The sequence below is a fragment of the Leiobunum rupestre genome, chromosome 4, assembly GCF_980474605.1.
Source record: "Leiobunum rupestre chromosome 4, qqLeiRupe1.1.hap1, whole genome shotgun sequence".
NCBI lineage: Eukaryota > Metazoa > Arthropoda > Arachnida > Opiliones > Sclerosomatidae > Leiobunum > Leiobunum rupestre.
Genome location: NC_143387.1, coordinates 62,397,089 through 62,414,791, shown reverse-complemented (window position 1 = coordinate 62,414,791; position 17,703 = coordinate 62,397,089). Strand labels below are relative to the sequence as shown.

The following is a 17,703-nucleotide window of genomic DNA, read 5'->3' as shown; positions in this document are numbered from 1 at the left end:
CAACCAAAAGCGCTTCAGCACTTTGATTCGAACCGAGGGGTTCGACATTTGTAAAAATTCCGTACACTCGAGAAGAATTATTTTAGAAATATGAAAATAAACTGAACATCGCGAAATCTGAGTGAGAATCAGTTCCAAAACCAGAATTCAAAATGAAAATCTCAATCAATTTCTGATTTCTGAAATCAATTTTTAAAATCCCTAAGAAAAATTTGATTCCCGCTCTTTGACTTATTTTTAAATCGAAAGAAATGTTCATATACTTAATATAACTACCACTGTGATATCAAAAGTATTATTTTATTGGTTTTTAATAAAAAAATGAGTTTCAAATTTTATTTTTTAACATTAACAAGGCCCGATAATTAATATTTTTTATCGCATCACCAAACATTGGCAAAAAAAAGACTACGAAGATCGTGACCTAGCAGTCTTTCAAGCGCGTACAGGGCTTTATAATAAAGTAGGATACAAATTAAGTTATAGTCTATCAAGCTTTGGTTAGTTTATTTTACAAAAAAATCGAAATTAATTTCTTACAAGTAAAAATATTTATTTTAATGATAAATTTTGGAATATAATACAAAAAGAACCAAGTAAAGAAAGTTATATAATTCTGCTTTCGTAATAGGGTTGCCACTTTTGCTCTTGAACGCGAGCCATACATCTCCTCAGGTCATCTTCCAAATCCCGGTCTCCCTCCATCCTCTTGAACTCTTGTCTGAACTCGTCGAAGAAGCGGCCCAGTTCGGGTCCCAACACCTCCTTCTTCAGCTGCTTATCTCGGAGACGCAAATCTATGGCTTGGATGACGGACAACAAACACCCGGCCGTCACCTGTTCGACCAGTGTCATGACTCTAAGGGCGTATCGGGCGGCGATGGTTCCCATGCTGACTTTGTCCTGGTTATGACTTTCGGTAGATCTGGAGAAAACCGCCGTCGGAATAGTTAGTTTGGACGCTTCGGCTACATAGCTGGACAAGGCAATTTGAAGGTTTTTGTAGGCCAGGGAAACTGGTAACTTATCCGGAGAGGCGCCTGAGAGATTGGGAGGCAATCCGTTGTTAAATTTGTAGTCGACGATCTGACCCATTTGACGTTCCAGAAGGTCCGCCACGCTGACGGCAGCGGCAACCATCGAATCCATGGCGAAAGTGATGTATCCTCCGTAAAAATGACCACCGTAATAGATCTCACGGTTGGGGACGTCAATGATGGGGTTGTCGTTGGTCGTGTTGACTTCGTTCTCGATATCTCTTCGCATCCAGACCAAGGCATCTCTCAATACTCCGATAACGTGAGGGGCGCAACGAATAGAGTAGCGATCCTGCGATAGTAAAAGACGTAAAGTATAATGTCAACCCAAAGTCGCGGAGGATAGATATATTCTCACCTGAAGCCTGTCAGGTCTGAAAGCGTAGCTAGCCAAATCTTTATAAATCCAGTTGGCAACATCGGCGGATCCTTTCTGTAGCCTAACGGCAAACAATTCGGGATGGAAGTGTTCCTTGTTCCCCAACATGGCCAAGCTTATCAGCGACGTAATTCGTCCTGCCATTCTGCAGTAATACTCGCAACGTTTCCAGGCCTCGCAAGCTACCACGGACATGACGTTAGTCGAATTGATGATGGAGAGAGCTTCCTTGGGTCCGAAAGAGTGCGGCTTGATACCCAGCTCATCCAGAACCTCCTTAGTGTCCCTAATCTTTCCTTTGTAATAGACCTGTCGTTCTCCAATCAAGGCCGCGGCGATGTAGGACATGGGGATCAAATCGCCACTGGCCCCGACGGAACCTTCCTCCGGGATAGCGGGAATGATGCCCTTCTTCAAGTACAATTCCATCTGACGCAGCATATCGATACTGACCCCGGAATGACCTTTGGAGATGCACAATAATCGAGCGAACATAATAGCCCTGGTTAATTCGTAAAAATTAATTTTTAAGAGATTAGAATGAGAGAAGAGGTGTTGTAAAAAAGTCGAATACTATACCTGCACGTATCTTCGGGGAAAATGGCGCCAATTCCGCATCCGGAGTTATAAAGAGCGGCAAAATTCAGCTCGATCGATCTCTTGTAATGGACGACCGTGGTAACGGCATCTCCGTACGAAGTGGTCGCTCCGTAAACCTTTTTCCCACTTTCCATATGCTCCAACAGAACGACTTTACTTTCACGCAAGAGATCGTGGTACTTGGAATCGTTGGACAGTTTGACCTCCCTTCCACGACCCACAGCCAGGACATCCTCGATAGTGGCGGTTCTCTTGCCATCAATAACAAATACCTAGACGAAATTAAATAATTAAATCGTTACGCTTTTCACTTTCCGGATAAATCTGCCATTTTTTTAATAAATTATAAAAATAATTGAAGAAATGAAGGCATCATTATCCGGCAGGCGAAGGAACGAAAAAGTTCGCGATGAGCAAAGTGGCCTACTGAATTCTCGTGGTTATTATCCATTTTGTCAAGCTCGGCTATTTTCGCTTTCGCAATCGGTGAACGTGTCTGGTCAGCGGAAGAGTCGGGCTTTCTTTTTATACTGAGAAGTTGAAGAAAAAGTGTGGCAAAAAAGAAGCGATAAGATACCAAAGGACGACATTATTTTATCATGACCCAATCTACAAATCCACTTTGAATCCTCGCCTCTCCTAACCACCCTACCCACTCCGCCTCCCAAACATTTCTCAAGGGAAATTTTGCCAAGTCTGTTCGTACTGCATTCTATTACAAATTAAATTGAGCGATATCATCTTGTTGAAATACGACACCCATAAGACTACTCTGTTCGTATATCGTCCGTCACTCGTCAAATATACGAATACCTTTAAATGGGTATTCTTTCACCCGCAAAGAATTCCGATATTGTCCGCTGCCTACTATGGCTTCTTCCAGGCCCAAGTTAATTTTGGTGCCCCCTTTCAATAGTGAGCGAAGCGAGCTAGGCGCTTCCTCAATTTATAATTGAGAAATGGAAGGAAAATTCATTTTGCTGCCAGATTTAGTATGTCGTCAGGAGCTAGACGGCAGTCCGTCAGAGAATGTGACAATCAAACGTGTTTGGTTCATAGGGGTGGACGCATTTACTAAAATTACTCCGGAAAATATTTAGTGAAAAGCAAATTATTAAAGTTTTGTACTTTTATTTTTTTCGAACCTTCTTGGTGCCCCTTGTAGGCTTGGTGCCCTAGGCCCAGGTCTATTCGGCCTATTGATTAATCCGGCCCTGGCTTCTTCTATTTTTGGCGCTGCTTAGTGGCTTGTCGCGTTGGAGGTTATATTCCCTTTAAGCGTCGAATCTCGAAGGTAGCTAGTGCGCTTTTGGGGTTCCAATATCGGATGACTTTAACTCGGTTTTAACAGATGTATCTCTCTGACGACAAAAATATACATCTTTACTCGGCTGCAGGTTAAGAAAAGCAAAATATCTAGTACATTTGGCGGAAAGATACTAGCATGAATTTCCGGTAAATCGGTGGCGGGAATTTCGGATTTGGCCAATTTGGTCTAAGTATACCAGCGGGCGTTATATAATTTCGGAAAATTCCGTCTAGTGCGTAATATTTCAAAGTGATAATTCATTAATTAACATAAATTAGATTTAAAGACCATTGTAATAATTAATTTTTAGTTCTGCAAATGAAGCACTCTAAAAAAATTGACGAGTCCAGGGTAAGTATAAAACAGGTAATGCCGAAATTACCACGTTGACGTACATAAACGTGCGATTTTATGATTGTTTAGGAGAATAATACTAAAAATTCGATTTAATCTAGCTTAAAAATAATAATCTACATTAAATATTTATTGATCACTTTAAAATTTACGCAATAGGCATTTCTAAAATGGATTAATATAACACACGTAGGACCCTTTAGGAACTCAACAGAAAATATTCGAAATTCGAAATTCCCGCCGACAATTTACCGGAAAGTCGTGCTAATATCTTTCCGCCAAATGTACTAGATATTTTGCCTTTCTTAACCCGCAACTGAGTATAGGCTATAAAAGTTTACCTTCAAAATGTGGTGGATAATAATGATGGTAAATGTAGAAATTGAACTTATTAATAAACCATATTTTACCGATGGAATTGTTTTAATAAGTCGCAAAATATTATTTTTTATATATCTGTACTTAATTGTAACGTGACATTTTGGAATAAAACAAATTATCTATTCCGCCCGCACTCTGGTTTTTGTCGGAGATGTGCTTTGAAAAATCAGTGTTGTGCCTGAGAAGCGATACTTCTCTCGTGATATATATTTGATATACTTCTTTTATTAAACATTGTAACCCGACCACCTGTTTAAGGGATCAAAAGCTGCTAGATGACTTGGGCCTCAGGTGGTGCCTTGGGTATTAGCTTATCTGATTACAGGGGCGCCCACAGAAAGTTTTCAAAGGGGGGGGGCAATCTTCATACTTAGTCAAAGGGGGGGAAGGAACTTCATACCTTTATTAGCGCATTTATAGCTCATAAAGGCGGGCGCCCATGGCTGATTATTATTATTATTATTATCATCCTAAATTTTAGCTTGGCCATTTCCCAAAGAAGAACGCAATAGCCATTATAAAACGGCCACGCTATTCCGAAATGCGTACCGGCTTCGAAAAGTCTTTTTAATAATAAGTAGTTATGTAAAAGATGAGATCACGTTTTTTAAATAAAATCCAATTTTTTCCGATGTTGAAAACTTGGCTACGCAATCCGAACTGGAAGTCACTTAATGTATCATTAGTTTATCAAAATGAATGAATTTAGTCAGACTAGATTTTAAAAAGAAATATGCAAATTACAGGCAACTTATTGAGGCCATAAATAAGAGAGCCTTGACTGGGTAGTTAAAACGAAAATTTAACAGTAGTGGCTTCATTTTTGGCGAAATTCTACGATTTGAAAGCCTCAAATCAGTTAATTTCGCGAAGCTACATCGTAAATCAACAAATTATTTACTGTCGTAAAAGGCTGTCAACCCTTCTTTAGAGCCTCAACTTCCTCTTCATCCGGGGTTTTTTTTTTTGTAGTCTTGATTACGATTAGCGCCAGTAATTTCCAGTTTCAGCGTTCGATGTCAAATTATTAGTTTCGCACTCAAAATAACCATAGCGGCAATGTAAATCTTCGGTTTTCGAAGTCGTCCGCTCCCCTTTCGACCACGAATTTGCACGTTTTCAAGGACATTTTATTTGCAATTGCGGAATCGGGAGCGTATATTAGATGAATAATTTTTTTATCGTCGCTATCTCGGATAATTTGTAACCCGAGCTTTCTTTAAGCGGTTACCACGAAAAAAATCATTTTGGAAAAATTTAAAATGTTTCAATAAGATCGTCCGGAAATGGTGAGAGAGAATCGAGTTCATAGACCCGTTTACGATAGATGGATTTTTTTTTTAAATAATTGATTGATAAATATTTCGACAACATCCACGCTTCTAGTAAACGTTTTTTTCTTCACATTTTGCAGTTCATTTAATAACGCCATCTTTAATATCTCTCAACTAAATCCGTTAGGAAGTCGGGAAACAGCGGACGCCTTTTGGATTTTTATTTTAAGTGTTTCTAGGATGAAAAGGTCAGCCGTTGCATCGAGATAATTTTGAATGAGCAGACAGCTTTTATCCATTCAATTTATAACTCGGCTGCTAGGCGGCCAAACTTTCGACCAAATGCTTATCAACGCGTATAAGCATAAGTCCGTAATACCATCCTGGCATCCGTCATTCGTTTGCTTTTAATCGCAATACGTAAATATAGCTGGCATTCGCGTGTACCATGAAACGTGGGACAGCGGACAAACCTTAGCTTCAAAGTATGCGCGGGTTTCTGACTTCCCATACTCTTGGTCAGTGGCGGCGGAAGCTAATTTTTAGGGGGGGGGTGGTACAAACAAGCAAACGCGTCCAACTTGGTAACGCGCGGGGGGGGGGAGGACAGTTATGTAGATGGGCCATCTGTAGTAATTGGTAGTATTACTGTACTGCAATTTGGGTGGTACAAATACATACATTTCACCCACCTAGTGAAATCTGGGGGGGGGGGGGGTACAATGTACCCCTGTACCCCCTATTCCGCCGCCACTGTTCTTGGTACTTGAAGAAATTATTCGTAACATCCACACTAGTAGCACTTCTAGCTGCAGACGATATTTTCTAGAATCCCAAAAGTTTCATAAATAAGCCTTTTCAGTGTAAATAGAGCAACGTAGCCAGTTTGAGAAGTTCATAATCCGCTGGTTTTTGTGTTAATATATATAATGCTATTATATGGTGCAACACAGAAATTCGCATCGTAAAAACAAAAATAGTTTTTTTTTAATTGGAGTGATGTGGCATCTGTTGTCAGTTTCTAGAAGCTATGAAGGTGCTTCGTAAATTATCTTAAAGTTAAAATATTATAAATATTAGGAATTAAATTAATATTTAGTCAAAATAAAAGTTTTTATTTATAGTTATTAAATATTGTGCACAATAAACACGGTTGTTATTTTATTGAGTTATGCACAAGAAGCCTAAAATAATTAGTTATTTTACGAATCATTATGAATAATTATATTTAAAAAGCACCTTATAAGTTAACGTTATCGGACAAACGATGGCGCCACTAAAATTCATCCACTATCGTAAATCCGTTAGATAACGAATATTTTAATATCAGCTTATGTGTTTCTCACGTATGTAAAATGAAAAGGATAATTAATAGTTCGGGAATGTATCTAATATTAGCGGCACGTTTGTGGCTGCCGTGCTCTAGTCTCCATGACAGGGTTGGAATCGCATGATTGACCGATATCGAAATAATGTTTTTTTACTACGTTACACTATAGCCGCGTTCATACTATGTAAATACATTCGACACCAAAATTTTACAATTTGGTCTTTCGAAACAGTTTTAAAACGTTTCCAAAGTGTCTACTGCGAACATACACGGCTTATTTTTTAGAGCTTCTTAATGTAGAGATATTTTCACGCGCAAACCAATTTTGAATTCCTTTTATAATGTTTACACTTTAATTACTCACTCCCGATATGCTCGCCTAAACACTTAGGAGTAACAACGTTTGATCTCTTTCGACGAACCCAGATATCATTAAATGCGCATAAATCACCGATTAGAATCGAAATCGAGAAAAGATTGGAATGTACTTGGTCCGTTTAAGTGTTATCGCGGAGAGCGGTCCCGTAATTTATATATTCGCAATTAGCGAATTTGTTTATTTGTAAAACGGCGGTTTTCGAAGCTCGCCAATCTCTCGAACTTTTACTCTTCGTCGCCTCCTTATCATCTCTCACTCAATATTCAATCTTTGCCCCTATTTTTACTATTTTTACTATGTCCCTAGGAGGGGTTATACAATCATCGTGTCTGTCTCTCTCTCTCTCTCTCTCTCTCTCTCTCTCTCTGTGTCTGTGTGTGTGGGTGTATGTGTGTGTGTGTGAGTGTGTGTGTGTGTGTGTGTGTGTGTGTGTGTGTGTGTGTGTGTGTGTGTGTGCCTGTCTGTCTGTCTGTGTGTCTGTCTGTCTGTGGGCTGCGAACGCGTTACCGGGGCAAAGTCCAAAACAATTTACCGGAGCAAAGTCGAAAAACCGTATTTGCAGTTTAAGGGTTGGCAAAACCACCGTCTGACGGTGAGCGTTAACGGATAAATTTGCGGTTGGTGCAGTTTGGTTTGGTTGTTTTTTCGTTAACGCTCAACATCGTGACGGTTCCAACTCAATTTTATTGGAAATTTTGTTATTGCAATGTTTATGCGTAATGTGGGAATGTTGAGTTCGTGTTATGGCGGTTGTGGGTGTTAAGTGTGTTGTGTTTGCGTTTTGTATGTATGGGAGTTTTCTCTCTAAGTTCTTCTTATTGACTTTTGGGACGGACCGAGTGCTGAGGGTTACGATAAACGTCTCAACGTCCAAATAGCAGGGTTTCCACCAATTGTTTACGGTATTCGTCTTAGTATCAATTTGCGATCGCATCGCGCGGGATTCGAACCCGAGACCAAAGAACCACCATCACTTATTACGCTTCATCGAAAATTAGACCCAGCTTTATCGGAAGCGTTTATTACAAATTAACAGAGTATTAAATTTCGGTTTTTATTAAAATAGAACTAAATTTCATGTTCCATTTAAATTATTGCATCGAAGATATTCTAATGTAGCGTCTTCTCTGTTGATTAAAAACGAACGCGCCGCCCAGGTTTCGAACCCGAGCCCTCCTGCATGACAGGCGAATGTTCTACCACTTCTTTAAAAAATTATAAACTCAGCTTAGCGGAAGAGCATATTAATGGTTTTTAAAGTCTACATTTTTACGTATGAATATTTAAAGGTCAAATCTTGTTTTAGCGCAGTCAGCAGAGATAAACGGTTAAAGGGTAGAGCCTGTGGGTGGTCCACTTTGTTAGTTTTTTGTTATTTATTTACGGGTTTTCGTATCGACTTAAATGTAGTTGTATTAATGCAAAGGCGTTTATATAACGTTTATTGATATACGAGCGGTCCTTTAAACAAGTGGCTCTCTGTGCTTTGTTGATGGTAAGGTTTTTGCTTCTTGTTAATACATTTGGTGCGGATATTTGGATTTCCTGGGTGTGCGAGTCATTATATGATATTGGAAATTGGACGGCATTGGTCTTTTTCACGCGGTATGTGTCACAACGGCAACTATTCTACGGTATCTTCATCAAGGGCGAGTGTTGAAATAAAATGAGCGTTAAAGATGCGGCAAGTATGTCGTAAGCGAGAAAAATACAAATACCCTCTGTAGATATTGCTTTCATTAAAATTTGCTTCGTATTATATTCAACTGATAAACTTGTACTGTAAAAAGGGTTAAATTCAATTGTGCATTGTTTTAGTACGTCTAACTCATTGTTGTAACTACTTAATCTATAATATTCTGAATAAATTAAAATCGGTTGTTTCGCCTCAATTATTTTAATTATAATTAAAATTTTATCTTTAAAGGTCATCTCGAGAAATGAATACCACTAGAAACCATTCTTCCGAGGAGAGATATATTTTGGCTTGCCAACTTGTTAATTCTCACTCAAACAAAGACGATAATTTACGCGCCGCTCGATTTTCTTGTGAATTTCTTTTTCCAATAATAGACCAAACTAAACAATGTAGGAAGAGTGATAAACTTCATATTTGCGGTAGATTTGGACGCGAGATTTAGCGCGCTCCCTAAAACGTCTTTACGCCGACGCATACTAACTGGCTGATATCGAATGTTGCTTCGCGATTTCAGACGGAAATTTAAGGTTTATCATTTTAATTACAAATTTTTCAAAAAGTATTACGCCTTTCGCGGCTTTATTCATGACTCGCAGTTACACAACGTACCCTTTTCGAGCAACGCAAGTTTGGCATTCAACCGATCCCACACTGTCACCTTCCCTAAATACATTTCTTAACTATTATTTATCAAAACTTTGTACATTCGTTTAGAAACTGTCGCCTGCTAAATGAAACGAATCTAGAGATGGTTTTAATTTCTTTAATTAAACTACAACGTGTTTAAGATCTAGTTTATTTTTATATCAACCTCGAGAGGGACCAGGTTAGGCTTGAAGTATGACGTCGGAACTTGGCGAATAGCAATACTGTGTTAGGTGGAAATTATAACCTAAATGCTCTGGCAAATAAGTCGGGGAAATTTCATTTTTTTACCAACAAAATTTGAAGTGGCAGACTTATGTTTTAAGCAAACTTCAGTTCACTCCTATTTACACCGATTGCGCGAATGATTACAAAAGGTTACGCGATTTACGCTAAATTGAACTATTTGCTTGTTCTGGTGAAAAATTGGACAAGGTCAGAATATTGGAGTTACATTTTCTAGTCTTCCCTAAAAGCAGGAGTAAAGACAATAAATTGATAAAATTGTTTTACCCCAACTCGAATCCACCACAGAATTGGAGTAAAATGACGTCATAGGATTACTCTTCTTAAGCCTACTCCTAAATGCCAGAACAAGCGAAATGTATCCACCGAATTAAAAAATAACAAATAAGTGTACTCTTTTTCGCACCAAAGCAAACCAATCACTTCCGACTATGGCTCTAATGACGTATATAATACTGCCTAATAGTGCCTATACCATTAATTTTATATCCTACACAATATAAGTATTACACGTCCAGGCGTGCCACCCATTGAAAACTGCGACGAGCCAACGAGGGTATAATTTCATTTACTCTCGTAAGATATTAGACAGGGTTGGACATGTGGGAAAAACCGGTTAAAAAATACCCCTTTTCAGGCTAAATGAATCATTGCTATATCTATGAAGTGACTAATTTGGTCATTGCAAATAGGAGAGATGAAGAAAAGCCAGAAGAAGAGTGAATAGAATAGAAGAATATCACTGCTTTTGTTATTTATTTTTTATTGAGTTTTGCCACTAGATGTTGAAAAAAACCACGTTTTTCCAGACTGTTTTTAACAGAAAAACAACAGGTGAAAAATGCCGCGAGAAAAAAACAATTTTTTTCCACCCGGTTTTATAGACCGAGCACTAATAATTTAGAAAATCCAAAGTAACGCGTAAAGAACCGGCGTCGTCGTTGCTCTGACCTTAAGGGAAATCAGCTTGTTAAATAAATAATAAAACGCAATAAATGTACACGCTTATCCGCTGAATAACAATAATGAGTGTTGCGATACAATATTTCCCAGCCTGTTCCAAAATGCGTCCGAAAAAAAATTTAAATCGTGCGAAATTATCTGGGCGGGAATTTTTATAAATTTCTAACAATGCGTTTTTCGAAAACTCGTACGGCTACCTTTTGGGCTTTAAATAGCAGGGGCGGTCTCCACGATTCTTCAAATGAGATTTAACGCGCGGCCGGTCGAGATACGGGAAAATTTACTACAAAAAGTTTTTATTTTGAAAATATTTCATTACACCACTTACGTTTCGATCTCGTGGTTTAAAATATGCCGAACCTCGACGGTTTTCAAAGATTGGACCTTGCACACGACTACCCTAAATCGATGGTAAAAAGCTCGGCCAAGGTTAACGCAGCCAACGGATCAACAGGAAGACAAGCAATTAACGGATCAACAGGAAGCCACGAAGCCAACGGATCAAACGGATTTCACGCAGCCAACGGATCAACAGGAAGCCAAGCAATTAACGGATCAACAGGAAGCCACGCAGCCAACAGATCAACAGGAAGCAAAGCAATTAACGGATCAACAGGAAGCCACGCAGCCAACGGATCAACAGGAAGCAAAGCAATTAACGGATCAAACGGAGTCCACGCAGCCAACGGATCAAACGGAGTCCACGCAGCCAACGGATCAAACGGAGTCCACGCAGCCAACGGATCAAACGGAGTCCACGCAGCCAACGGATCAAACGGAGTCCACGCAGCCAACGGATCAAACGGAGTCCACGCAGCCAACGGATCAAACGGAGTCCACGCAGCCAACGGATCAAACGGAGTCCACGCAGCCAACGGATCAAACGGAGTCCACGCAGCCAACGGATCAAACGGAGTCCACGCAGCCAACGGATCAAACGGTGTCCACGCAGCCAACGGATCAAACGGTGTCCACGCAGCCAACGGATCAAACGGTGTCCACGCAGCCAACGGATCAAACGGTGTCCACGCAGCCAACGGATCAAACGGAGTCCACGCAGCCAACGGATCAAACGGAGTCCACGCAGCCAACGGATCAAACGGAGTCCACGCAGCCAACGGTCACGACCACGAGGATCTGAATCTCCAATTCCCATTGGTTAATGGATATGACAAACATTATCATGACGTAAGTTTTTACTTCTGGTATTTGTTTTGACAAACCGAATCGGCCTAGATGCATAGCGTAAAATTGAAGAAAACTTGACCTACAATTTTGCCCTACAAATAGCCGTTTAGCACGTTCAATAATTACAGTTACAAAGTATCTGCGTTGGTCAGAGGAGAGTAAAGAAACGTAAATCAGAGATAGCTTATATGGTAATTGCGGATTTTAGAACACGTGGTTTCAATAGTGGATAGCGGTATAGCGGATGAACGGTCTATATCGCACTGAGAGCTTCATCACAGGAAGGAAATCGCCCCTAGCGAGGTTTTCTGTAAGATGACGTTGAAACAGAAGTTTATAAGATGATCTTACGATAGAAGTATATCATTGTTGCCCTTAAAATGCAAAATGTACCATCGTAGGATGTGTTAAACGCATCAAAGCCCAAAATTTACCGAGTGCTTTACTTCACATAACGATTTCAAATTTAAAAATCACCTTATTCAAAAACGAGCAAAATAAACGGGGGATTACGAAGTATTTCAAGCGAATAGCATTAGTAGTTTAGGGATGTGAATCAGTAGCGTAGCCAGGATTTTGTTTCGGGGGGGGGGGGCACACCATTGAAAAAAAGTAAAAAAAAATAAAAATATTTGTACGTACGACCATACGTGTCGGGGGGGCATGTGCCCCCCCCTGGCTACGCCACTGTGTGAATACTTATCTCGTAAGAGACATATTATATACTTATGATAAGACGTGGAAAGGAGTCGACAAAAAACGGCGAATACCGCGAAATTTTACACGTGAAGCCTAATAAGTGGCATGTTTTGAGAACCATATTAGAGTTATAGCGCTTCTGATGGCGGTATAGCGAAGTGTCGCTATAAACGAATTTAATTTGTGCTAATATACCTTTCTTTAAAAAAAATTGTACTTGGGAGTTCCCCAAAATTATTTTGAGGATAGCTAAACTATGTTAGTTATAAACAAGAACGTATTTATGTTAGTGAGAACAAGTCGACCTTTTTAGGTAATAGATCATCATTTATTGGTCTCTTACGTTATCACTAACCTAAGTGTGTTCTTGGTAAAAATGCTTCCTTAGAAAGGGCTTTATGACTGATAAAATAAGTAACGTAACAACAAAAGTATGACACTTTTTATTCCATTGATGCTAATTTTCTTGCCGAACCTTCTTTCGACACTGACACTCACTCAGCTCCGACTTGGAATCCCAACTTAACTGAGTAGTATATTATCATCCTTTGTAATAGTATATTTCACCTTCCGCATATTTAAACACTAATGAATTACGCGCTGAAATCCCGTGAAAGTCAGTTCGGCGAGAATTTTTGCAAATTGTCATACTTATTGGTATTACGTTACTTACGCTGGTAATTCAATCCACATCGTGTGTCGTAACGTTATTTCCCTCAGACGACCTTCATACGTGATATTTTCTTAACTGTTGACGATATATTTTTGTTGTACCGGTAAATTTTAACCCGTACGCTAAATGGTGAAGTTACGGTTTTCAACGCGTACGTACAAACAATTATCCTAACTAAATAGACTTCTTTCTTTCGAGGTATAAACACCGTTTGGTTGGTTTACTTTACGCGGTAACACGGAGGTGTATTCAGATTTCAACTTTTTTGGAGACGTTTAAAATGCCCTATCTGTCATTCGAAACGAATCGGTTCTTGGGAAAAAAATAAGGGGAAGTAAAATCGTAAAAATCTAACAAAATACAGATATGACCTAGATGTCAATTTATCTCCAAGTTTAAACATCGGCCAAAAATATGTGTGCGGAAAAAAAGCCTTGGAAAGATCTTATAATAGTAATATCGGGAAACGTTCTTCGTGATTGTGACCATTTCATCGACATTCCGGCCAAACGGAAAAATTTAACTAGTAAAAATAATAATCCGGTTATACTTTTTCTATTTCAGTTGCCCATATTCGTGACGGACGGGAAAATAAGAATCGAGGACGTGATTTCGGTTTCTAAAGGTCGGCGGGTATTTTTGTCGAACGACGAAACGTTTCTGGAAAAGGTAAACCGGAGTCGAGAGTTGCTGGACAGTCTGCTCGAGGGAAACCATCGCATTTACGGCGTGACCACGTCCTACGGAGACTCCTGCACCGTCAACGTCTCGAAGGAAAACTGCTGGGAGCTGTCCAGGGCCTTGATTAACTCCTTCGGCTGCGCTCTGGGAGGTCACTTTGACCGCGAAACTGGACGGGCCATCTTATTCACGCGACTCGTCTCCTTGGCCAAGGGCTTATCCGGAATTCGAGTGGATCTGTTGCTGCAGTTATCCGGCTATCTAGAGAAGGACGTCATTCCGGTGATACCCCAGGAAGGGTCGGTCGGAGCCAGCGGGGACCTCTTGCCCATGTCCTACGTCGCCTCCTGTTTGATCGGCGAAAGGAAGGTCTACTACCGAGGAAAGGTTACCGAGACCAGATACGCTTTGAAGGAAGCCGGCTTGGTTCCGTTGGTTTTCGCCCCGAAAGAATGTTTGGGCATTATGAACGGTACCACCGTTATGACGGCTTTGGCGTGCCAAGCCTGGACGAGAGCCGAATACTTGACCAGAATGGCCACCCGCATCACCGCGCTGACCAGTTTGGCCACTCTGGGTAATAAAGAGCACTTTCATCCTCGCCTAATGTCCGCTAAGCCTCACGCCGGCCAGATAGAGATTGGTCAATGGATCAACCAGGATTTGAATCCCATTCCGAAGAGAAGCACCCACTACAGGCTTCAGGATAGGTATTCCCTGCGTTGCGCCCCTCACGTCATCGGGGTTCTCAGGGACGCCTTGAGTTGGATGCGACGGGACATCGAGAACGAACTCAACAGCGTCAACGACAACCCTCTTTTTGACCCCGAAAGTGGGCTGGCCCTCAGCGGAGGACATTTCTACGGCGGACACATCGCCTTCGCCATGGATTCTCTCAAGAACGCCGTCGCCAGCGTCGCGGACTTGATGGACAGGCAACTAGCTCTCTTGGTCGATAACAAGTTTAGTAACGGCCTTCCTTCTAACCTAACCGGGGCGGAAGGCGAGCGGGCGTCGCTTAATTTGGGGTTCAAAGCTTTGCAGATCAGCGTGTCCAGCTACACGGCCGAAGCTCTCAACTTAACCACGCCTACCACGTCCTTCTCCAGATCGACCGAATGCCACAATCAGGATAAAGTCAGTATGGGAACCATCGCTGCCAGAAACGCCACACGCATCCTGGAACTGACTGAGCAAGTGGCCGCTGGTACCATCATGGCCGCCATCCAGGGTTTGGATATGCGGCTAAAGGAGGAAAGCCTCACTCCGGCGTCGGTGGGACCTACCATCAAGCGCTTCTTCGACGATTTCCGACAACAATACCCTCGCTTAGAAGAGGACCGCCCTCTGGAAGACGAACTCCGAAAATTACTGGTCTCCATCAAAAATCAGGAGTGGAATTTTTACAATTGATTATATTCTTTAAAACTTTAACCATCCTAGCTCCTCCCCTATCATTTTTAAAGGATTATTTAATGGCTGAAAACGGTGATGGGATATTGTTAAAAGACGCGACCAAATGTATTATTTTTAAGATAGGCGAATTTTGAAATTCACGGTTTTTTAATATAAATATAATGATAAAATAAACGTCATTTCGACATCGTAATGAATTGAATATTATTCCATTTAAAGCTATTTCCTTCTGAGGAAGAAAAATGTCCCCTTCATTTAATTCTTCTTTGTTCGAACGCATTTTAAGCCCCTCGATATCTTTCTCGCAGCAAAGAACAATTATAACTTCAAAGTCGCATCACTTCTTAGATATAATTATAATTAGTTAATTATAATATATTATAATGAAGAAAATAACTTTAACTTTCTAATTTTTTAATGGTAAAACACCTTGGTACCGATGTACCACTTTTAATAAATCAGTTGAATCATAGATAATAACGTAAGTTACTTAAATACGTTATGATAATTAATTTTAATGTTAAAAAATTCCGAAACTCTTTAAAAATTATCTCTAGAATTAGGTAAAGATCGAAAATTTAAACTTCACAATTATTAATCATTTTTGTAAAGCTAAAATAGGAAATCTATAAAATATCGGAGATAAATGTACTTTCGTTTTTGATTGGCTATTTCGTTATTCTTAATTAAGAATAGAGCAATGTCGGGAGAGTGGCTGGAAGATTCATTTAAAATGATTAAAATAGAAATATGTGTTTCAATAATCCGGGTTTTATATTATAGAAGGAGCTATTTGTAAATATAGAGTAGTAGCACTCCGTAGCTTTGGCGATGGCCGCCATTGTGGGCGCGAATTTTTGATGAATGGGAAAAAGCATGGGTGACGTTGTGCTACACTGATATTACTCTATATTCCAGTGTAGGGGGCGCTATCGCAAACTTGCAACATCGAACGGCAATGAACGCCCTTTCATTGTCTGCTTAATAGCGTAAGCGTATTTTGTACTTATTTTAGTTAAAGAAAAATCACGTCCCACAATAGGCCGTTCAATAAATTAACGCGATTGGTAGCGTCGTAGGCATACGTCGTAGCTTAGCACGTCACGGATCACGAGGCAAAACGCCACACGATCCCGCGAAATAATGAAGTGACCGCCATAGAGTAATGGCAGTGCTAAGTCACACGACGTCACCCATGCTTTTTCCTATTCATAAAAAATTCGCGCCCACAATGGCGGCCATGGCCAAAGCTACGGAGTGCCACTACTCTATGGGCGTCTTATTGTCATGGCTGACCTATACGCGTCACCATGGCAACGGACACAAACCACACCCACGAGCAAGCTACGAATTGGGGTTTTTAAATGACGATGGCGATAATTTAGAATATTTCACGAATATTTTCACTTTAAATGCCAAAGGGGAAGCCTTAATCACTAGCGTGATCGTATAGAGGATGAAAAATAGATTTTATGTCAAAAACCACGTTAAAAAATCTTAATCGGTTGTTTCTTAAAGTTTGACTTTCTTGTATTCTGTGCTGAAACTTTGACGGAAAACGACTAGCGTCCTCCAAATCCCGCCTGTAACCATGACAACTTGGCCGCCGCGCGCAGTAACGCGTACCAAAAGCGTGCGCGGGATAGTATAAACCCGAGAATATTTTATAGCGATACATAATATAATAATATGATTTGTGATACTACTGATGCCGATAAGTTAGTCTCCTTTGCAGATGATATGGTAAATTTGTATTATGGTGACACATGGCCAAGTGTTTATAAAAAAGCTAATACCAGCCTCAATAATCTAAAATGTCTATTAGACGAACATCTCTTAAGTTTAAATCTTGTTAAAACATGTTAAATTACTTTTTCTATAACGATCAGTGGGCAACCCACAGATGGAAAGTTAATAATTAATAAAAAACGGTAATAGATTAAACATCTGTGGATGCCATATTATTGAAAAAGTAGATAGTACTAAATACCATAAAATGGGAAGTTCAGATCAAAAAAATTGTGAATACATTAAGATGTTCATTGTTCACTCTGTACCAGCTGATAAATATACTGAATCACAACACATTAAGGTCAGTGTATTATGCTATTGTAAATTCGGTTTTAAGCTATGGAATTATTTGCTGGGGCAGTGCAACTAAAATGATATTAAACCCCCTTGTTAATTTACAAAACCGAATAATTAGAATATGCCTCAAAAAACAGTGGTACTATTCTACTGTAAAATTATATATTTTCGGTACTAAATGTAACGCAACTTTATACTTTAGCAGTAGTAACTGCATATTTTGTATATCGCAATACTATTGAATCTGATGAAAAAATATGCTTAACCCGGTTTCTTGATAACCAAAATGTGCAAATTCCCAGAGCAAACTTTACAATTATCCGAAGAAGTTTACAATATCTTGGACCAAAATGGTTCAATTT

General features: G+C 39.9%; 2 protein-coding genes across 2 annotated transcripts in view; one reads left to right on the top strand and one right to left on the bottom strand.

Annotated features, from left to right (window-relative positions):
- Window positions 1–313: 313 nt before the first annotated feature.
- Window positions 314–17,703, bottom strand: part of LOC149948671 (uncharacterized) — a 39,014-nt gene continuing 21,624 nt past the window's right edge. Inside the window, exons 3-6 of the mRNA XM_090173762.1 lie at window positions 2,444–2,546; window positions 1,996–2,288; window positions 1,396–1,918; window positions 314–1,329 (exon numbers count right to left, since the gene is read on the bottom strand). Of these exons, the coding sequence (XP_090029888.1) occupies window positions 607–1,329; window positions 1,396–1,918; window positions 1,996–2,288; window positions 2,444–2,467 (1,563 nt within the window). The 5' untranslated portion in view covers window positions 2,468–2,546 and the 3' untranslated portion in view covers window positions 314–606. The remainder of the gene's footprint in view (window positions 1,330–1,395; window positions 1,919–1,995; window positions 2,289–2,443; window positions 2,547–17,703) is intronic.
- LOC149948673 (uncharacterized) lies at window positions 10,754–15,432 on the top strand. The gene is made up of 2 exons (XM_090173759.1): window positions 10,754–11,784; window positions 13,721–15,432. The coding sequence occupies exons 1-2, from the start codon at window positions 10,948–10,950 to the stop codon at window positions 15,248–15,250; spliced, it is 2,367 nt and encodes a 788-aa protein (XP_090029885.1). The 5' UTR covers window positions 10,754–10,947; the 3' UTR covers window positions 15,251–15,432.

Excerpts from the sequence above, each read along its gene's own strand:
- LOC149948673 (XM_090173759.1), top strand. The coding sequence starts at position 10,948 with ATGCCGAACCTCGACGGTTTTCAAAGATTGGACCTTGCACACGACTAC. Across the intron at positions 11,785-13,720 it reads ATGACAAACATTATCATGAC|TTGCCCATATTCGTGACGGA; the intron begins GTAAGTTTTTAC and ends TTTCTATTTCAG.